The 20,453-nt window shown below is 32.2% G+C and overlaps 9 protein-coding genes across 9 annotated transcripts; all 9 read left to right on the forward strand.

Moving 5' to 3' along the window:
• Positions 1–109: 109 nt before the first annotated feature.
• TVAGG3_1012050 (uncharacterized protein) lies at positions 110–1,701 on the forward strand (the record flags this gene model as incomplete). Its single annotated transcript, XM_001579482.2, has 1 exon — positions 144–770. The coding sequence occupies one exon, from the start codon at positions 144–146 to the stop codon at positions 768–770; it is 627 nt and encodes a 208-aa protein (XP_001579532.1).
• A 110-nt stretch (positions 1,702–1,811) lies between these two features.
• Positions 1,812–3,757, forward strand: TVAGG3_1012060 (ankyrin repeat and SOCS box-containing protein 4 family; the record flags this gene model as incomplete). Its single annotated transcript, XM_001579483.1, has 1 exon — positions 1,812–3,431. The coding sequence occupies one exon, from the start codon at positions 1,812–1,814 to the stop codon at positions 3,429–3,431; it is 1,620 nt and encodes a 539-aa protein (XP_001579533.1).
• A 1,632-nt stretch (positions 3,758–5,389) lies between these two features.
• TVAGG3_1012070 (rRNA processing) lies at positions 5,390–6,917 on the forward strand (the record flags this gene model as incomplete). Its single annotated transcript, XM_001579484.1, has 1 exon — positions 5,390–6,586. The coding sequence occupies one exon, from the start codon at positions 5,390–5,392 to the stop codon at positions 6,584–6,586; it is 1,197 nt and encodes a 398-aa protein (XP_001579534.1).
• A 216-nt stretch (positions 6,918–7,133) lies between these two features.
• On the forward strand, positions 7,134–8,731 carry TVAGG3_1012080 (poly ADP-ribose polymerase family, member PARP family; the record flags this gene model as incomplete). Its single annotated transcript, XM_001579485.1, has 1 exon — positions 7,145–8,674. The coding sequence occupies one exon, from the start codon at positions 7,145–7,147 to the stop codon at positions 8,672–8,674; it is 1,530 nt and encodes a 509-aa protein (XP_001579535.1).
• A 320-nt stretch (positions 8,732–9,051) lies between these two features.
• On the forward strand, positions 9,052–10,686 carry TVAGG3_1012090 (rRNA processing; the record flags this gene model as incomplete). The annotated part of the gene is made up of 1 exon (XM_001579486.1): positions 9,198–10,622. One exon carries the CDS (start codon positions 9,198–9,200, stop codon positions 10,620–10,622), a length of 1,425 nt encoding a protein of 474 aa, XP_001579536.1.
• Positions 10,687–12,240: 1,554 nt separating this feature from the next.
• On the forward strand, positions 12,241–13,470 carry TVAGG3_1012100 (phosphoglycerate dehydrogenase protein; the record flags this gene model as incomplete). The annotated part of the gene is made up of 1 exon (XM_001579487.2): positions 12,250–13,434. The coding sequence occupies one exon, from the start codon at positions 12,250–12,252 to the stop codon at positions 13,432–13,434; it is 1,185 nt and encodes a 394-aa protein (XP_001579537.1).
• Positions 13,471–13,627: 157 nt separating this feature from the next.
• Positions 13,628–14,316, forward strand: TVAGG3_1012110 (GTPase protein; the record flags this gene model as incomplete). Its single annotated transcript, XM_001579488.2, has 1 exon — positions 13,653–14,240. The coding sequence occupies one exon, from the start codon at positions 13,653–13,655 to the stop codon at positions 14,238–14,240; it is 588 nt and encodes a 195-aa protein (XP_001579538.1).
• Positions 14,317–17,017: 2,701 nt separating this feature from the next.
• Positions 17,018–18,221, forward strand: TVAGG3_1012120 (nitrile biosynthetic process; the record flags this gene model as incomplete). The annotated part of the gene is made up of 1 exon (XM_001579489.1): positions 17,031–18,197. The coding sequence occupies one exon, from the start codon at positions 17,031–17,033 to the stop codon at positions 18,195–18,197; it is 1,167 nt and encodes a 388-aa protein (XP_001579539.1).
• A 97-nt stretch (positions 18,222–18,318) lies between these two features.
• Positions 18,319–19,672, forward strand: TVAGG3_1012130 (uncharacterized protein; the record flags this gene model as incomplete). The annotated part of the gene is made up of 1 exon (XM_001579490.1): positions 18,607–19,671. The coding sequence occupies one exon, from the start codon at positions 18,607–18,609 to the stop codon at positions 19,669–19,671; it is 1,065 nt and encodes a 354-aa protein (XP_001579540.1).
• Positions 19,673–20,453: the final 781 nt, after the last annotated feature.

Genomic DNA, 20,453 nt, shown 5'->3' on the forward strand with positions numbered 1-20,453 from the left:
TTTCTGATGAAAATCGATCAAAAAATTATCGCTATTATAGGCAGATAAAAACCATTAGTTCACTAAAAGTGACATTGGATCCAACTGATGGATTTTGAATGTAATTACGGTGTAAATTTCAGAATTCAGTTTTTTGATTAAGAATGGGTGATTGCTGCAAAGCCACTACGTTTTTAATTTCATGCTGCATCCTTATCGGAGCAGTTGGATCTCTTATAGCATATCTTCTTGGCAAGTATTGGAAGATTTTGAGCGATACTAATTTCAAAAAAATCCGTTTATGGCTCATAGTTGCTCTTGCCGTAATTGTTGTATTATTAATTTTATGTATCCTTCTCTCTCTATGCAACAGCAAGTTCTCAAGAAATCTCGTTTCAATTATCTTGATTATCTTCAATTTAGTTATTCTTGCAATCGCAATTATAGTATTCATCTTCGGAAAGAAAGTCCCCACAATTGTTTCTGACAAATGGACGTCAGGAAATCTTGGTGTTCTCATTCAAAACACCTTCAAATGCTGCAATTTCGAATCTCATAAAGAATACAAAGATAACTGCTCCAAGGATTACTTAACAGTAGACTGCAAGGGCAAGGCTGACAAAGTCGCATCTAGTGTTAACACAGTTGGCGGAATATTAATTGGTATCTTCGTCGGCTTCTCACTTATTATTGTCATCCTCTTCTGGATCGCCTGCAAATCTGGTGATAACGATGATTCCGCAATCCCAACTAAGGATCAGTTCAATACCCCGCTTACTTACGGCTGGTAGAAAATTCTTTTTTATTTTCATAGTGATTATATATTTATCCTTCCTAAATTTTACTTTTATAATAAATTTCATTTTTTTAAATTGAAATTTCGATCGAAAGATTTTTTATTCATAAAGGTTGTAGATTTGTTTAGGATATTATTAATACTCATGGACAATAGTAATTTGTGGATCAAAAATTATGATAGGAAAAGAGAAGATCAAAATCAAAAAAAAAATTCATTTGATTAGATCATTTTTCATCATTATGTAATTAATGGGTTGTTATGGCATTTATTAAAATCATAACATATCGGTAAGTTCATTACTTTAAATCAATTTTATGCTCTTATAAGAGCGTATAATGGTCTTTGAATAACGGAGGATATATATTCTCTATTTGTATCTCTTGAGCCTTATAATCTTTAAGTTAAGATCAATATTTTTTTATGAATAAGATTTCAGCTATGTATTCTACCATTGTTATGAAAAAACTTGTATATAAAGCACGTATATCAGTTAATATTTTAGTTTTTCTTATGCTTTAATCTCAAAAAATCGATTCAAGAAATAAGATTCCCAATTTTCTGAATTATTCAAAATTTATGGACACGTCGATTAAAATGAACGTTAAAAGCTTGTGCAGCCATTTGAGGTTTTATTGGCGGCGTATGTCTATATAAGATTTCAGAATTAACAGGTAGTTTTCGAAATCGGAATCGTATTATACTGACGAGATATTGATACTGCTAGATTGTGAATGGATGGTAAAATTTTTGAGATAATCTTGCAAATATTTCATCACAAATTAGACATGACGGAAAAAGGCTGCACGATAAAATAGTTGCTGCTGTATTCAATGCATTGGCAATTAAAAAGGAGCTTGATTTAGGTTGTAATCGGTCAAGCAGCAGCACTTTTAGTGCCGGTCCAAAAATTTTGAGGTTGGTACACCTTTCCATAATCTGTATAAATAAAGAACCCATTCATGTATTAAGCATGTCGCCATTGCCAAAAGGTGGTTTATTTTAGAAGAACATTTTTGTGAACATAAAATTTTTAATGGCTGTTCAAGACATTAAAATAAATCAATTTATTGAATTGCGAAATATGTTCAAATACCATATTGATGCATATATTGCATTGTATCAGCTGAAAACAGAAAAAGAAGAAGAATTAAACTCGATTTACAACATGATCAAAACAGAATTGATTGATTCAAGGAAATATTGTCCTAACAATATTATAAGAGATATTTTGTTTATCATTCCGTATAATAATCGCTATACCAAGTCATATTTATATCTTGCAAAACTTATAACTAATGATTATCATATTAAAGAAGTCAACCACATCAATCATATTTCAAACTTACTGTTTTATAAAGAATATGGAATTAAAATAAACAATGAAGATGATTTCGAAAATTTAAAAAGTCTCAATATTCTTAATGAGAATACAATTTACAGAGCAATCATGTATAATGACATAGAAATGTTCATAGCATTCATTGAAAAAGAAGGATTTGATGAAAATCAAAGACTTCAAAGCAAATTATATCCAGATTCTAAAAAAGGCTATACATTACTTGAATTGTGTTGTTATTACGGAGCAGTTGATTGTTTCAAGTTCTTAAGATCAAAGTTTAACTCAGAAATAACTCAGAAATGCTTAAAATTTTCGTTTTTAGGAAAAAATCCAGAGATCATGAGCGAATGCTTAAAATATCAAGAAATAAATTATAAAATAATGAAATATGCAATTATTTCACACAATATTGATTTTATTGCATTCTTAATGAATGAACATCAATTAGACCCTGATATAGTTTCTTGTGGAACTTATAATAATCTTGAATCATTTTTAATTTATTTTCTTCGAACAAATAATATTAATAAATGCTTTATTACTTCGAAGATGTTTAATGCCCCATCTGTTTGTGAATATTTCCTTACACTTGGTGCGGATGTTAATATAAAAGATAGAGAGGGAAATACCGCTCTTCATATAGCATCATTTTTCGATAGTAAAGAAATGGCAGAATTTCTTCTTTTACATGGCGCAAATATCAATGTTAGAGATAAATATGGAGAAACTGCTCTACATATTGCAGCATATAATAATAGTAAAGAAACAACTGAACTTCTTATTGCACATGGCGCAAATGTCAATGAAAAAAATGAACTAGAAGAAACCGCTCTTCATTGTGCAGCAAGTAATAATAGTAAAGAAACAGCCGAATTTCTTCTTTCACATGGCGCAAATATCAATGATAAAAATTATGATGGAGAAACTGCTCTTCATTCTGCAGCAGCATGGAATTGTAAAGAAGTAGCCGAACTTCTTCTTTCATATGGCGCAAATAACAATGAAAAAGATAAAAATGGAGGTACGCCTCTTCATAAAGCAGCAAAATGTGGAAGAGAAGAAGTAGCCAAACTTCTTCTTTCATATGGCGCAAATAACAATGAAAAAGATAAAAATGGGAAAACCGCCCTACATTATGCAGTAGAAAATAATAAAAGAGAAATGACAGAATTTCTTTATTACCATCATGCAAATATCAATGAAAAAGATAATTATGGCAAAAAAGCTCTTCATTATGCAGTATGTAATAAACACAATGAAATAGCCAGATTTCTTATTTCGCATGGTTCAAATAATAATTGCAGAATTTTATAATTGAAAAGGATAGATTGAACATCTTCATTTATTCTCTTTTGGCATTAAATTAATTTGAAAAGTGACCATAGATTTTTAAATTTTGTATTCTAAAAATTAAATTTTAATGTTAATTAAATGCTGATTCGAGAGTGTGTAAGTTTGATTCCATGATAGAAGAATATGCGAATTTTATAAGATTGTTTAAGTAATGAAAAACAGAATAAAATTGTAATTTCTCCCTTCCTGTTTATATTTGCAATGCTGCCATCGCTGCATATAAAGAACAGGCCAAGACATATGTGGTCAATCCAATTTGTGTATTAAACAATACATTTATCTTCGAATTGATTTATAAAGTACTCACAAAATCTAGATTGAGAGGCGGTCAATGACTTTTGAGGGGAAATTAACGCATGGAATTTAATATTATTTAGGTTGATATTCTTGCTTATTATTTCAGAAAAAAATCTTAAAAATTTCAATATGAAAATTGAAAGCAATTCAAAAAAATTGCTAACATGTAAATTTTAATATCCTATGCATAATTTCATATTTTGAACATTTTTTATTTTTGTTTAAAACTTAAAATTTTGCGAATTTAATATAATTTATAAAATATAATACGTATATATATTTAAAATACACTAAATTTAATTGTTAATTGACGTTTTTGGGAATGAATTTTATCAAAACATGCCTGAATCCGAAAATTTGAAAGAACGAATTACACAATCATATATGTAGAATTCAAAATACAAACTTAAAGATTGTATACGTTTAAAATTATTCAGATTGTGTTTGATTTCCACTCATTCTGTTTCTTTTGAACTCTAACACTAACATTTCATGATGATTACATGATCCATTTATACATGGTTGAATTGTTCCCGATTCTACCAGAAAATCAATCCAAATTTCTCAATGCATTCATGTTGATTGGACAAAATTTAAAATTTATCAGCCTGTTTCCAGAGAAACTCATATATTCCCTAATTAAATGTAATTTTTGCTACATTTATTTCAATCAAATTTCAAAAAATTGACTGCAGAGCTTGAAAAGGTGATGAATCATGTTGTTATTAGATGTACATATTAGATTTACTATTTCCAAAAAAATGCTCAAATTTGAATAGTTTTTAGAAAATTTGGAATTACACTCCTTACATTATATATAATTAAATGTTTAAATTTTATTTATTTTTCCCTTTTAATTTTATAACTTGCTCTATCAAAACTAACCTCTCAATTGAAGGCCACAAAATCTAAGTAGTGAGGGTACACAAATTTTGTATGGAGTACGGTTCAATTTTTGAGAGCCTCACTACTTAGATTTTGTGACTACCTTACATAAAATACTTCAATGAAACTCTTAACTCAGTTATTGTAACTTTATATTAAGAAATTGAAAATTAGACAGTTCACCTCGTGACTTGGTCTTGATAGGATCATCTTGTCAGGATGCACAAAAAAATGTTGATAATATCAAACATTACTATCATGTTATTCTCTTTATTTTGATGGATTTGTTATAAATACAATTAAAAATATTTTTTACCTATCTAAGATTTTGGTTAAATCTATACATGAGCTTCCGGGAGATATAATTGAAAGAAATTATATAATCATTTGGATAATATGAATATCTAAAGGGTTGCTTATTCTGAATGAATAATGTGTCATTAGTGAGATTATATTTCTTATATATTGCTTAATAATATATAATTGAAGAATAAAATCTTTTTTAATCAGCCATTTTTGCATGTCTGATGGTCATATCGTAATATACAAATAAAAGTATGAATAATATTGCTCTTGTAGTTTTCCAATTGAAAGTCTAGATTTAGACACATCTTTTGAATGATAGCGCGGGACTATGAATTTGATATAAATTGATTTGTTGATGCATCCTTGTTCTATTTATCAAATAAAATTTTCTTAAAATCTCAAAGCCAAAAAACCGCTCTTTGAATTTCAAAATGTCGAGAAAGCAGAAAAAGGATTCCCGTTTCGATGATCTCGAAGTTGAAGAGCGTCATCCACCTGTTGATATGTATGGCATTCCAAATGAGTATGCTGAAAACTATGTTTCATCAAGTGATGAAGAATTTCCAGATGAATTTAAAAAATACGAATTTTCATCCAGTGATGAAGAAATAACAACAAAGGAAAGTACATCGCGTTTAGCAATCACCGGACTTTATTGGGAAAAAGTCAAAGCTTCAGACATTTTTGCATTTATCAACTATTCTTTGAGTTCAGACGATACACTCAACTCTGTTTCAGTCTACCTATCACACTATGGCGAAGAGCATCTTGAAGATTTTAAGAAAGACGACATTCCTGATGATGAGCCAGATGATGTTCGTGCAGCTGCATTCCGCTATCGTCAAAAGGTTCTTTCCAAGTGCTACTTTGCTGTTGCAGAGTTTACTGATTCAAAATCTGCAGATGATGCATATGAACAATTATCTCGTTGCGAATTCGGCAATACAGGCAATTTCCTTGATCTTTCAGTTATACCAGATGATGTTGACTTCTCAGCATTCAAATTACGTGACATGGCCAAAGAAGTTCCCGCAGATTGGGATATGCCGAACATAAACGCGGCCTGGAACACAAACACCAAAGCCGAAGATGACTGGGACACAAACCCTGTCGAGCGTGTTGCCGCCGTCAACTCGATCTGGGAGGATGACCTTGATGAAGACGCCCAAAACGAAGTTGCCTCAATTTTGATTGGCAGTGGCAGCGAAGATGATGAAAGACCTACTCGCGAGTCTCTTTTAGGCACATTGAAAGCTCTTGCCGAGGAAGAAGAAGAGGAGGAAGAGCAGAAAGAGATGGATGACATGGTTTTCGAGTTTGTTTCTCATGCAGGACCAGATAAAAAGAAGGCAAAGAAACAGAAGGAAGAAGAGGTCGAAGAAGAGGAAATTAATGAAGAAAAGAAGAAGGAAGAGAAGAGACAAAAGAAGAAAGAGAAAAAGGAAAAGAAACAAAAACAAAGTGTAGATGATGAAGAAATAGTCGACCAAATTATGAATGATGACAGATTTAAGGATGTAATTGAACAGTCTGGATACGGTATTGATGCAACTGCTTCTAATTTCAAGAATGACCCGGCAATGGACAAACTTAGATCAAAAATAGCAAGACAACACCATGGAAAGTAATGTTTTGATTTTTTTCCACACACAGTAATAAATATATAGAGTTTTTTTTTTTTCTGATCTTCTTCTTCTTCTTCCTCGGTAAGAGCTTTTAATGTGCCTAAAAGAGACCTCGCGAGTAGATCTTTCATCATCTTCACTGTCACTGCCAATCAAAATTGAGGCAACTAGAAGTAATCCCACTTTGAATTTTGATCCCAAAAATTTCTAACTATAAAATTTGGTGTAGGAATATATTAAACTATCTATATCCATCGTCAGATACGAAAGTACGATTAGGTTTGCCCTTAGTGTGGGAGCCCTTCTAGGCAACTTCGTTTTGGGTATAAAAAATTACGCAAAAACGATTATTTAAATAAAATATTAACTTTTTTGACATCTATAGACCATAAAACTTAGGATGTCAAAAAAAACTGGAAAATTTTGTAGCGACTTTGAAAAAAAAATTTAAAATAAAATTCAACTATATTTTAATTTTGAATGATATTTGGTGTTAATATTACTGTGAAAAAAAAATTGACTCCCAAAAAAAAACCAATAATTTTATTATTCGAAATCTTGATGTTTGACTATGATGATCTGATGCAAAATCCAGATTACCTAGATTTATTAGATGTTGTATCAACATATAATGCATGGGTCCCAAATTATCAAGCAGAATTGCTTGATTGCATGATTTTCTTAAGTATTCCGACTAATGTTCTTCCTCTTGCTCTCCAAAGTGTTTTATCGTTTAACAACTGTGATACTCTATTAGAAGTTAGTATTTCACTCAATAATTTCAAATGGAGCCGTCAACCAAATCAAGTCACCATCAACCATCCCCAATTCCACAAGAATTTTGTAGGATATAACTTAATACAAGATCTCATTCCTAATTTCTTTAGTCCAAAGTACTATCCAAGACAAAATTATAAATCAGCCGTTTCACTTCTGGCCTGTCATGGTAATTATACTCATGCAAAGCTTAATGTACTTGTTGCGGAAGGATTTGATTACCAAAGATCAGAAACAGCTTTAATTCTCGCTAAAGATGACATTAATGTTGCCAGAGAGAAGCTTAGAACAGGACTTGCACAAGTTGATACGATGCCAATCAATTCAACATACGCTGAGTGTCCTCTTTTATACTTTGTACTTGAAATTATCGAAGTATTTTTAGATCTTCCAGATCATTGTTGTATTTGCAGAGCTCCAATACAAGATGGTTCTATTAAACCTCTTGTTTGCACTAATCCTGCATGCATCCACAAATTTGAGCAAAATGGTATCGGAGTTTCAGTTATTCAAGAAATCAAGAGAGATCCATTGGTTGCTGACCTCCTTATATCATGTTTTGCAACTTCTGCAGGGTCTCAGTTCCTTAATCCAGCTCCTCCACCTGAATTAATGAATTATTCAAACCAATTAGCCAATTTGCCGGCCATGAATAACATAACGAGACTTAACAATGATCAGGAACTCAAAAATATGATAGGAAATAACCTTTTCTCATTAGTCAAATGGATAATCTTATCAAACAAGTCTCATTTCATCCATTTACCGCAACAAATGATGTTACAGCAGATTAGATCACCAGATCACTTCTTGGCAATCATTTCTTCCCCAGAAAGAGAATACAGATTTAGAGCATTAAAGGCAAGATACGGATCTATGTTTTTATGGCATGGATCTGAAGGAAAAAGATGGTATCCGATCCTTAGAAATGGATTACGAAACCTTTCCGGAACAAATTTGATGAGAGTCGGGCAAGCATATGGCGCAGGTATTTACCTGGCTTCAAATGCATCAACATCATCAGGGTATGTTGTCAATTCTCCTAATAACTATAGGAATTCATCTTTTGGCCAAAATTTGACTTTGATTGCTCTTTGCGAAGTTGCAAAGGTTCCTGCACTCAAAGATCATGGGAATGGTATCCTCACATGCGCAAACGAAGATGCTGTCAATATTCGTTTCGTTTTTACAAATCCAATGGCAATAGGTAATGTTGATACTGTTAGAAATCAATTAACAAATGTCCCATCACTTAGAGATGTCCTCAATGCATTTGCAACCAAAGCTATGCAAAATCAAAATCGATATTATTAAAAAAAATAAATTTATATTTTTCCTTTTTAATTGAACCATTTTGAGACTAAACTGAGAAAATAAATATAAGAAGAAATAATTTTTTTCAAATTTAAAAATTCATTTAAAAATGTTCCGTCTGGTCGCTTTAATATTGCTTAGATTCTAGTGCCATACGGAATTAATTTTGGAAGAAATATATTCATGGCTTATTAATCATGGAAAAGAAGCATTATTCAACTAAATGCCAATAGTTTGTTATAAAGTTAGATGAATTTTAGAATATGTTCAGAATAATTCCAAAATCATTGATATTTTGGAAATAAGATATGCAACAATAAAAATCAGTTGATAGTGGTTATGGTTTGATCATTTATGAAGATGGCATTTGTTAAATGAGAAACTTTACAAATTCATATTCAAAATTCAAAAATTTTAGGATTGAATTTAATTTAAATATGTATTCCATACAATATCATGATTAGATTTCATGCTAAAAATGATTTTTATTAGAAAGACAAAAATTTTTTTTGGCTCCATTGCGATGAAAGTCTTCAACAATGTAGGCGCAGTTCCATTTGTTGTTGGCGAAACACGCAGCAAAGAAGAAATAGAAGAGTCAGCCGTTTGGCAAAAACTGACCGAAACTAAAATTATTCAGTTTAATGCTTCGATTAATAGAATTAAATTCTCACCCCTCGATCCAAATCCATTAGTTGTACTTTCTGGGCTTACAGGTCCATGGATTAATGGCAAATCATATACACAAGACTTCGCATTTGCTAAAGCAAAGGCACAATTTTCTGCTGTTGCGTTCAGAAACGATGGTGTTTTAATTGCACTCGGCAGAGAAGATGGAACTGTTGATATTTATCCTACAAAGGATCACCAAACATTACTTCGTCGTTTCAAATTACATTCCGGAATTATTCATGATCTTGCATTTTCTCCATTTTCAAACACTGTTGTTGCAGCGTGTGGAGATGGAACTATTCAAATCATGGATGTTTCCGGTGCTAATGATGTTGTAGTGATTAAAGCTCATAATGACGCCGTTTCATCAATTATCCCTATGGAATCCGGAAATATCTGGGTTTCCGGCTCCCACGACAAGACTGTTGGTATTTGGGACTTAAATAAACAAGAAAAAATCGGATCAATTGAAACAGAAAATCCTGTATCGAATTTAGTAGCAAAAGGTAGACGTGTATTTGCTGCCTCATCCGAAAATGTCGTAGCTATTGACATTCTCGCTAAAATTACAAAAGTTGGAACCTTTACTTTACATAATCGACCGATTGTTGGCCTTACTATTGTCAGATCCAACCTTGTTACGGCATCTTCTGATAGACAGATCAAGATAATTGATCCTGCATCGTTCACAGTTTTATATACCATTAAAATGCACTCAGACATCGTTAGTATTGCAGCATTACCTGATGCAACCAAGTTTGCATGCGCCCTTTCCGGCGGTGTCCTCCAGATCCGTCATTTACCAGAAAAATCTCAAAATAAGACAGAACGACCACAAGTTCAAATGCCTGCAAACTTCAGAGTTTTCAGACCCCCGCAGAACCAACGCAAAGAAAAGTGGAATCAGTGCTTAATCAGATTTGAATTCGCAGAAGCTCTCGATTACGCCCTGAAAGAGAGCGATCCGGCCATCGGAATTGGAATGATTGATGAACTTGACCGTCTTGGCGGCCTTGACGCTGCCATTGCTGGAAGAGATGCAATGGGTGTCCAACCACTCCTCAAATTCCTTATCGCGAACGTTTCAAATCCAACGTGGTCGTCCGTAGTTCTCAAAGCGGTTATTGTTTTTGAGAGAATTTACAGAAGAGTTATTGGAGACGTTCCAGCGGTAGGAAAGATGTTTGATGAGCTCTCCTCGAAGATAGGTGAGGAGCTTAAGGAACAAAGAAGAGCAGCAATGTTGATCGGAAAGATAGATTTGCTTCTCAAGTAATTTTTATAGATTATATTTTTTATTATTTTAGAAATAAAGATATTTTTATAGACTTTTCATTACATCTTATCAGATCTTTTATTTGGAAAAGTTAAAAATAAAAATGAGCCAATTATATTTCAAACTAAAATGAATTATTATTCATATCTCAATTTTGCTTTTGAAAATTGTGAGTATTTTATATGGCAATACGATTGGTTTAATAAATCGAGTCATTTACGATTTAAAAAGTAGATTGAATAATATCAAGGAATATATGCAACAAGTAAAAGACACGTCGGTATCAACTTCGTTGTTTCCCCGTGTCAATCAAACGAGATAAGATTTTCCATATAAATACCTTAATGAGTCAGAACGAATAGAAGCAGTCACCTTATAAAAATAGCCAAAAAAGGCTTTCATGAATTTAAGTATGCTAAACTCTATTGGTTATAATATAAAATAGAAACCATTCAGTCGAAAAGAATGGTCAAATGGTTATTGAGATACCGAATAACTTCCGGTTAAATAAAAGATAAATCTATATTTAGTGAAATACTTTTGTACACATATTTCTTGATATTTTTATTGTCTCAATCAAGAATAATTAATGTGATTAAATAAAAATTCTTAAAAATCAATAAGTATATAAGTACTCTATTAAGCTGAACTATAGTTGTTGTTTTTTATTGGAAAATACAACGTAATATTACTTTCAAAAACTGACCAACGAAATTTGGTCAAATTCATTAAAAATCCAAAAAAAGTGTTCTTAAGGAATATAGAATTTCTTTTAAAACGGTTTCATGTATGCATGATCTAAAGGTTGAAAAAAGATTTGTGTTGATCCAAATTTATAGCTTTTCGGAATTAATATAATACGTATATATTATTGTGATTAAATATATTAACTATAATCACATGTACCGCATATTCAGAGTTCAGGAAATATCTTCCCAAATCGAAAAATCACCGAAATCAAGAGAATCACTGAACTGTCATGTAATAGATCCTGGATAACATGAAATATGAAATAGTAAAATTGAACATTATCAATTTTGATGTTCCGATCACTGACTTTTTGACAATTTGAGTAGTGATCGGAACTCTGAAATTAAAACATTTGAGAGTAGAGCGGTCCTTCCACAAATAAAAAACGCTTAGAATGATGTTGGACACTCAGAAAAAAGAATTATCAAGCCTAGGAATCATCAAAATATTTTTGAATCAAATTTGGTCATTATCATAAAATCAAATTTATTTCTGGAAGTGAATATTCATTATAATATTAGGTGACAAAAAAATATTTAAACCAACTAAATTTTGCAAATTACCTCAGACTTTTCAGAGGATTGAGTGGCAACTCAATCCTCTGAAATAGTCTGTGGTAATTTTTAGTCTCTACACTATTTCAATATAAGCTCCATTTTTAAACAGTTTTTAAAAATCGAGCATTGAAAAGTGTGATGAGACTTTTGAATTAAAATTTAGGTTAAATATTTTGAAAGTTGCATGTAATTATGTGCTTATTCTATATACTCAATATTATATAAATTCAATCCTCTCAAAAAGTGGAATTTTTTGATTGCAAAATTGTTCATTAATTGAGAGAGATTTGTACCTGAACAAAATCAACTCATTTTTAACAATGAAGATTCTCATTGCAGACACTCTCGCACAACGCGTTGTTGATACTCTCATCAAGCAAGGTCACCAGGTCAAGATGGATCCAACAATCACAGAGGATTCCCTTGCAAATGAAATCACAGACTATAACATTCTTATTGTCCGTTCTAAAGTTGTAAATGCACATGCTATCGAAAATGCTCGTGCTCTCTCACTCATTATTCGTGCAGGTGCTGGTGTTAACACAATTGATGTTAACGCTGCTTCAAATCATGGTGTTTTAGTTACAAATACACCAGGCCAGAACAATGATGCTGTTGCTGAACTCGCCTTCGGCCATATCATTGCTTGCGACCGCTGCATTCCACAGAATACAATGCACATCAAGAATGGTGAATGGAGGAAGAAATTATTCCTCAATTCCACAGGTCTTAGAGACAGAACACTCGGCTTAGTTGGCTGTGGCAACATTTCACACTCTATGATCCACATCGCAAAAGGATTCAACATGAACGTTGCTGTTTACTCAATTCCATTCAGCCCAGAAGAAGCTAAGTCTCTTGGTGTTCAATACTGCGGAACACTTGAAGAACTCGCAAAGATTGCTGATGTTGTCTCAGTTCACGTTCCTTACATGAAAGAGACACACCATCTTATCAACAAGCAATTCTTCGATGCCATGAAGAAGAAGGCAATCTTCATCAACACATCCAGAGGTGAAATTGTCGATACAGTTGCTATGATCGAAGCAATCAAGGAAAAGGGCATCAAGGTTGGTCTTGATGTTTACGAGAACGAGCCAGCTGGTTCATTCGGTACTTTCCAGAACAATCAGATTGCTGAAGTTGTTACATCAGCTACATGCCACATCGGTGCTTCCACACAGCAAGCTTCAGAGAGAATTGCCGATGAAACAATCAGAATTGTCAACACATTCGTTGAGACAGGTGAAGCACTTCACTGTGTCAACATTGATCAGTCACCAAAGGTTGATGGAGTCCTTTCTGTTAGACATAATGGTGTTTTCGGAAAGATCATTGCCTGCTGCGAAGAGCACGGTGCTAAGATCATGTCTGTTAACAACGATGTCCTCAAGGGCGATAACTGCCAGATCGCCGCTATCAGGATGAAAGTCCCAAAGAGTTTCGCTGATGAAATCACCAAGATTGAAGGCGTTATTGGTGTTTCTTGTAAGATGTTTGATTAAATTTTATAAAGAGTAAATCCCTTCCCTTTCGTATTGAAATTTTGTCAATTTTTGAATTTAAAAAATTTCCAGATCAGGTCAGAAGTCGGAAAAAAAGTTGAAATACTACATGGCTTGCTCTGAACTAAGAAATTACGAAATAATTAATGAGACAATTCAACAAAATTTTTGGGAAACAAAATTTACTTCGGTGAGATTAAAATTTGATATTTTATCCGATGACGAAAGTTATCCTTGTAGGATCATGCGGTGTAGGAAAAACTTCAATTGTAAAGGTTATTACATCAGGATTGTTTGAGGAAGAATACAATCCCACAGTTGGAGCTGAATATAATCTCAAAGTTTTAGGTCCTCCAGGAGAAGAAGTTAAAATACAATTCTGGGATACAGCTGGTGAAGAAAAGTTCCAAGCTATGGCCCCTATTTACTACCATGACGCGAAAATCGGTTTAGTTGTTTTTGCAATGGATGATCAATACTCGTTTGACCGTCTAATCTCATGGATTAATTCAATTAATGATAATACAGAAGGTGTCAGATTGATTGTAGTAGGAAATAAATCAGATAAAGAAGATAAAGCAGTTAAAACAGAACAAGCGATTTCTTTGGCCAACGAATTCAAGGCAGAATATGTAGAAGTTTCTGCTAAAACAGGAGCTCGTATTCAAGATCTTTGCGATATAATTTCCGATTTGGCAAAAGAGAAAGAAGCCGAGATTAATCAAAAGCAGAATGAGCAACAATCTCTAAAGCTTGTAAGCGAATCATCTACTCAAAATAATCAACAAGGTTCGAAATGTTGCTAGGAAATTTTGAATTTCTTAATTTTCTATTCATCCTGTTTATAAACTATTAATCACTATCACTATCCTTTTTACCTAAGTTTACAAAATTGAGAATTTTAAAAATTGTATTTTATTTTCGAATTTTTCAAAAACAAATATTGATTTCCCAATATTTTGTCGCACATTTTGAGAATGTATTACGATTTTGAAGGAATTTCGCTAATTCAATAAGTACCATCCGAAAGTCCCCTCTTTGGCACAATTATAGGATACATGTCTTAATTCGAACTACTTGGAGTTCCTAAGTAAAGAAGAAAGTGGAAAATTATAATTTACTGCTAATTTCGTCATAGAAATAGTTGATATCGTCAATTTATCTGTTTTAAAATGCACTGCTGTATTTCTAATAAATATGAGTTGAATAGAAAGGTTTTATAACATAACAAACAAATATACAAATTAATCTTCAATTTTGATCTGAACATTAGTTAATAGGAGACCAAAAATCAATGAACAAATTACTTGAACAAAAGCATCATAAAATATTCCTTGTTGCGACTCCAGTTTTGCAATCTGGGGAAGAAATGGAACTTGAAATGTTGTTGTCAACGTTGTATAAGCCGCATAGATCTGAACTATTGCTGTAATCAATAGCTTATACTTTTCTGTTCCATCAACAAAGTAAATTGCAATGAAAAGAAGTAAAATTCCGAAAAATGAGAGGAAAATAATCAAAGGAGTCGCAAATGTGATGACATATGGATATGGATAGTTACTAAATCCGGAATTAATGAAAAATGGCTGATGATGAACAGTGAAAATAGGACAAAGAAGTAAAAACATAACAATGAAAAAGAAAAGAAATAGCATAAGGCAAATAACTGGTAGGTATTCAAAGAATGGGAAGAATGATAGTCCAATTGCTGGAACAACTGAAAGAAAGTATGCTCTGAAGAAAGAATACGAAATTCTCCAATAAATATCAATAATATCATTGTAAGTTGGCCGAGTAATCAATGGATTTGAAGCCAATATTGCGACTAATCCTACAAAATAAGCCATTGATGATGAAAAAGACTTTTTGCAATAATAAAATTGAATTGAGAGAACTATTGTCGAAATAAGAGTAATGTTTAGCATTCCGCTACGTAATTTAATCATTGGAGTGATATCAGTAGCCAAATAGTAAAGTTTCCAGATAAAACTTTTAAAAATTTCGCCATTTGCTTCAAAATTATAAATGAATGAGACGTTACTGTTTGGATATATTGTGTTATATAGTTTTATAGGGATTGCTCTCATATCATTCTTAATAAAAACAAAATCTGTATTAAACTTGTTGATTCTCTTTAAATTCCCCTTATGGCCGATGAACTGATTTAGAGTCACCGGTATATATTGCGTTCTCGACGCGTGTGTCCGAATTCCGCTTATTTCTAGTTTAATGAATAATGGTTTTTGAACATTTTCTTGGAATTCTAGTTCCAATTCAACAATTTCTTTTTTAGAATTTGAATTTGAAACATGTAATGATAAATTTTGCAGTTCGTATAGAATAATAACTGTTGAAAGATCTTTTTGAACTTTTATAAACCCGTATAATAGCATTATAATAGTAATGACAGAAAGAGCAACTCCAGAGACATACATATGCGTCTTCTTTCGTAAGATACTCTCTGATTCTGGTTCGGCAAACTGTACGTCTTTTAGTTCATGCATAAATCTGAGCTTTTCTCCATTTCTCTTGAGAAGAGTTATGGTTTTCAAGCTCATACTTCTTTATCATTTCAATATAGTATAAATGACCATATACATGACTTATCATAATGAATATAGGTAACATCTAGTTACGAAATTTCATCCTTAATAACTAGTATTTAAAAATATATAAAACTTTCACTTTATATGACACAGGAAATTGTTTCATTGCTTCATAAATTGAGTTCGACACATTTAACATTATATATTTCTCAATTCAACGACACGTGAAACGCAATATCCCTTAATGTGATATGTCATAACTAAGCTTATATGTAATTACTATAACAAATAATAAATTCGAGAAAATATTACAATCAGAAGTAAATAGCAAAAATGAAGATTCCTGTATTTAAAATTATAAAGTAATACTCTATGTTCATACAGAGTTCAAGAATTAGAGTTAATAAACAAGATTAAAATTATTTATCCTTTGAATCTCTCATATTTCTTAGATATTGTAATCGTTATATCTACAATTTGTGGAAGATTGTAATTATTTCGTTGCGAACTGAGATAAATGAATAGCTAGAGAAAAATTGGATAAGAATATGAACGATCAAACTTGATCTGCTTGTATCTAGTAAAGCCATAGATTTGTTTAATTGATTTAAATAATTATTATTAATTCGATGCATTGATTTTACAAATAAAAAATCAAAATGTAGTTTGATGTCGAAGTTAACGAGAGATAACACTGTAATATGAGATAGTCGTATGGATATTATTTTGGTAGTTGGCTGTTTCTTAATCTGTCTATTAAAGTTTGTGATTATGAGTCCAAAATCATTGATGATATGTAAAATTTACGAAAAAAAATGAATGAATAATGCAAATTAATCTCAATGTTATAATAATCCGTAACTTCTCCAATATTCAACTGAAATATCGTATTCAAACAGTTTTTTTTATAACATATTTTTCATTTTCATTTTATTCTATATGTTCTCTCCAGCATATATAAATTGAGGGATCATCCTTATTTTCAATGGTTTATTAGGGCAATTTTTACCCTATATAACTTCGGACGATAGACCAGATTTCAACACTGCAATGGGAGGAAATGAAAGTGCCATGGCAGGAGCGCATGGAACTCCTAGTGACATGTGCCTTCCAGTCGTCGGTACCAGAATGAATGATGAAAAGGTAATGTCCCAGCTACGCGCAGCATCGCAATTAAAAACACCAACGAAAAGAAACCACATAGTTCGAACAGCATTTACGGCGATATGGTCTCAAATACAACCCAATGGGCCTCTAACGCCTCATTCGCGCGTAGGTCAATTTTATTCAACTTGTACTGAACTTGGAATAGCAATTACAGGTTTAGGAATTACGGACGATAATACATACCTCAACGATATTTGGGCTCTCAATCAACAGACGCTAACATGGACAAATCTTCAAATTACAGGCGATCAAATTTCTCCACGTGCTAACGCAAGGGCCACATGTCTCGGTCATATTCTTTATATATTTGGCGGTGCTTGTGAGCCTGTATTTTATAACGATTTATTTTCTATCGACCTTACAACAGGACAATGTACATTAATACAAACCACTGGTGACATTCCATCCCCGAGGAGCGCGCCAATAGTTGGTGGCCTAGACGGAAAAATTTACGTTTGGGGAGGTTACGATTCCCTTTGGCCTTCTGACCTCCACGTTTTAGATTTAAGTACTAACGTCTGGAAAGCCTATCCTCAAGAGATCCAAGGCAGGACAGGTGTTGGCTACACGTTAGTCGGCGACAAGATCTACTGTTTCGGCTCTGCGAAGACCGGCGGACTTCTTCAGATAGATTTAACAGAACTTAAAGTTTCTCTCGTTCAGACAACTGGCGCTGAGCCGCCATCGTCACTGGCCAACAGCTCAATGATATTCTTCGACCATTATTTGATAGTGATCGGAGGAAAATTTCACGTTGACTGGACACTTATATACGCTTGCGATATTACTAGATTTTGGTGGTTTGTGCTACACGTGCTGCCTGATGGCGAAACTGTGTCGCAAACTGACGGATGCGTGAGCGATCTTGGATTGTTCATGCTGCCGCGCGCGCACTCAATGGGAGCCTCGTGGTGCCCGACAAGAAGGGAAATCGTCACGTTCTTGGGTTTCCCAACAAAGGATCCTCCACCTTTGTATATATTATCTGTTGGAGAAGCAATGGGCGTTCTCAATATGCGTTCTGATATGTTAGAAATGCTGAAGCACTAATAATAAATATTTGTAAGACTTTAGATTTTTTTTTTGTATTAATTTTTTTTTACAGAAAAAAAAATATATTATATATCAAACCATGAATTGTTAATAATATATATGTTTATTCTTATTGTTAAAAAAAAGTTGTAATTTCTTATATCAAGTAAATTATTATAATAAATATGATATTTGATACGTACAAACGCTGTTACATACGAGAGATTATTGCAAGAGTGACAGCTCACCGAAAATAAATCTGAAATATTTTTGGAAAATTAAAATAATTAACATGAAATTCGATCTTTCATGTTATGAATGATTGCTTGAGATATGCTTTCATTGATTTCATGCATGATAATCCCTGAAATTGATTTGAAATTGAGATTCTTGATGATAAAATCTGTCATTTTTTCCAAATTTTTTTATGCAAATTAAAGGGGAAGATTGGTTTAAACATTATGCAGGATTTGAAGAATATGTTAAGGGTGTATATGAGAACATGGTCCTCACAGAAAATGATGGATTCTGCCAAATTCAATCGAAAATTAATGGAAAAACATTTAATTGCGGAAAATTTACTATAAGAACTATAGACTCGTTTAATTTAGAACCTATTGGTAATGGTAAATTGCATATTATATGCGGAAAAGGAAGATATTCCAAAAGAATGGATTTAGTTGACGTTTTACAAATGCAAAACAATCCAGATTTTAATGGAGCAACATTTTTAGCGGCTTCTAACTTCAATTGTCTCGAATTTCCTAGCGCCAAATCAAGAGCATCGCATGGAATTCGTTTTTACGCAGTAGATGTTACTCAAGGTCCTACATTATCAATAGCATCATTTGGAGCAATATTATATCGTAATTACTTCTTGCCTTACGGAAAAACTCAAGAAAATGTTGATGATGAAATAAATCTACTTGATTCTACTCCAATTTTCGTCAATCATGGCAAAGCATGCTTAAGTACAGACGAAGAGATGAAGTTAGTCGAGAATTTTGACTTTTCCAATGAAAATCTTTATAAAATTGGAGTTCACGAAAATGTTGAAGTTACAACAAACAGATTGCAGCAGTTTAACTATATTGATGCAAAGCCTGATCAATATGTACACCAAGTATTCGCTGCTTCCTTTGCTTTAGGCAGTTACGTCGCCAGAAATGAAAGAAATTTGGAAATTTTGTCTGAAATTTTGTTTTATGAATATAAATTGACGATTTTAGCTGCATGGGAGAATTCTCTTAAATACCCTGATAGAGCTGGTTCTAAGAAGTGTGTGCTTACTACTCTTGGAATGGGAGTTTTCAACAATCCTCCAGAAATTGTTGGAAACGCAATTTCAAAATGCAAAGATTTGATTTTAGAAAGCGGATTAGATGTATATGTTGTTTGTTTCTCTGATAATAACCGTGATGGATTCGGTGCAATATATCCTCACCTCAAAGATGCAATAGAATCTACTCAAGGAACTGTAATTTATGCTTAAATAAATAGTGTTTTTTTACTTAATTTCATTTCCAAATAAAGTAATGTATATAAGTTATAATAGAGTTATTGGATTTATATTATCTATGGTTATGTGATTTGCAAGCATAGCATTGGAGAAATTGAGTTGGTTTTTAAATGTCGATGAATTTAGAAGTATTGATTTAAAAAAAAGGTCTAGATTCATAGTGATAGTATTTTGTCATCTGATGAGTCAGTTATAGAATTCCATCTAGAAATATTTACCCACATAAAACAATGTATATATATATATATATATGATTCATTTGCCTTGAATGCTATCACGATTTTATTGGTAAATTTGTTCTACATAATTCTCTTAATAATGATGCAAATGGGTACATGACATGGTTATGTTTTAGATCTATAAAGTTATTCAATATGTGTATTATGAGGAATGAAAAGTTATGTTTACTATAGAATAATTTATCTAAAAGATAGAATCCAGCATAATAGAATTATATAATTAACTAAGAAAAACTTCTGCTTTCATTTGCAAAAAGTTTTAATACAAAATTTAAAAAAAAAATATCCAAATTAGAAAATAAAATTTTATTTAACACGACTTACATTATAAATTACACATTTGGTATAGAACATGATTATTTGCCATATTGGACTTGAAGAATATGAATTTGAAAGCTTATAATATCCGTTATCTATTTCAATTATAATTATATTCAAAGAAAACTTAGAATTTTGGAATTCAAATGATTTTGGTATATCAGTTCCACCACTTATCAAAAATAACATGTGATCTCC

This window comes from Trichomonas vaginalis, chromosome I, assembly GCF_026262505.1.
Source record: "Trichomonas vaginalis G3 chromosome I, whole genome shotgun sequence".
Classification (NCBI taxonomy): domain Eukaryota; phylum Parabasalia; order Trichomonadida; family Trichomonadidae; genus Trichomonas; species Trichomonas vaginalis.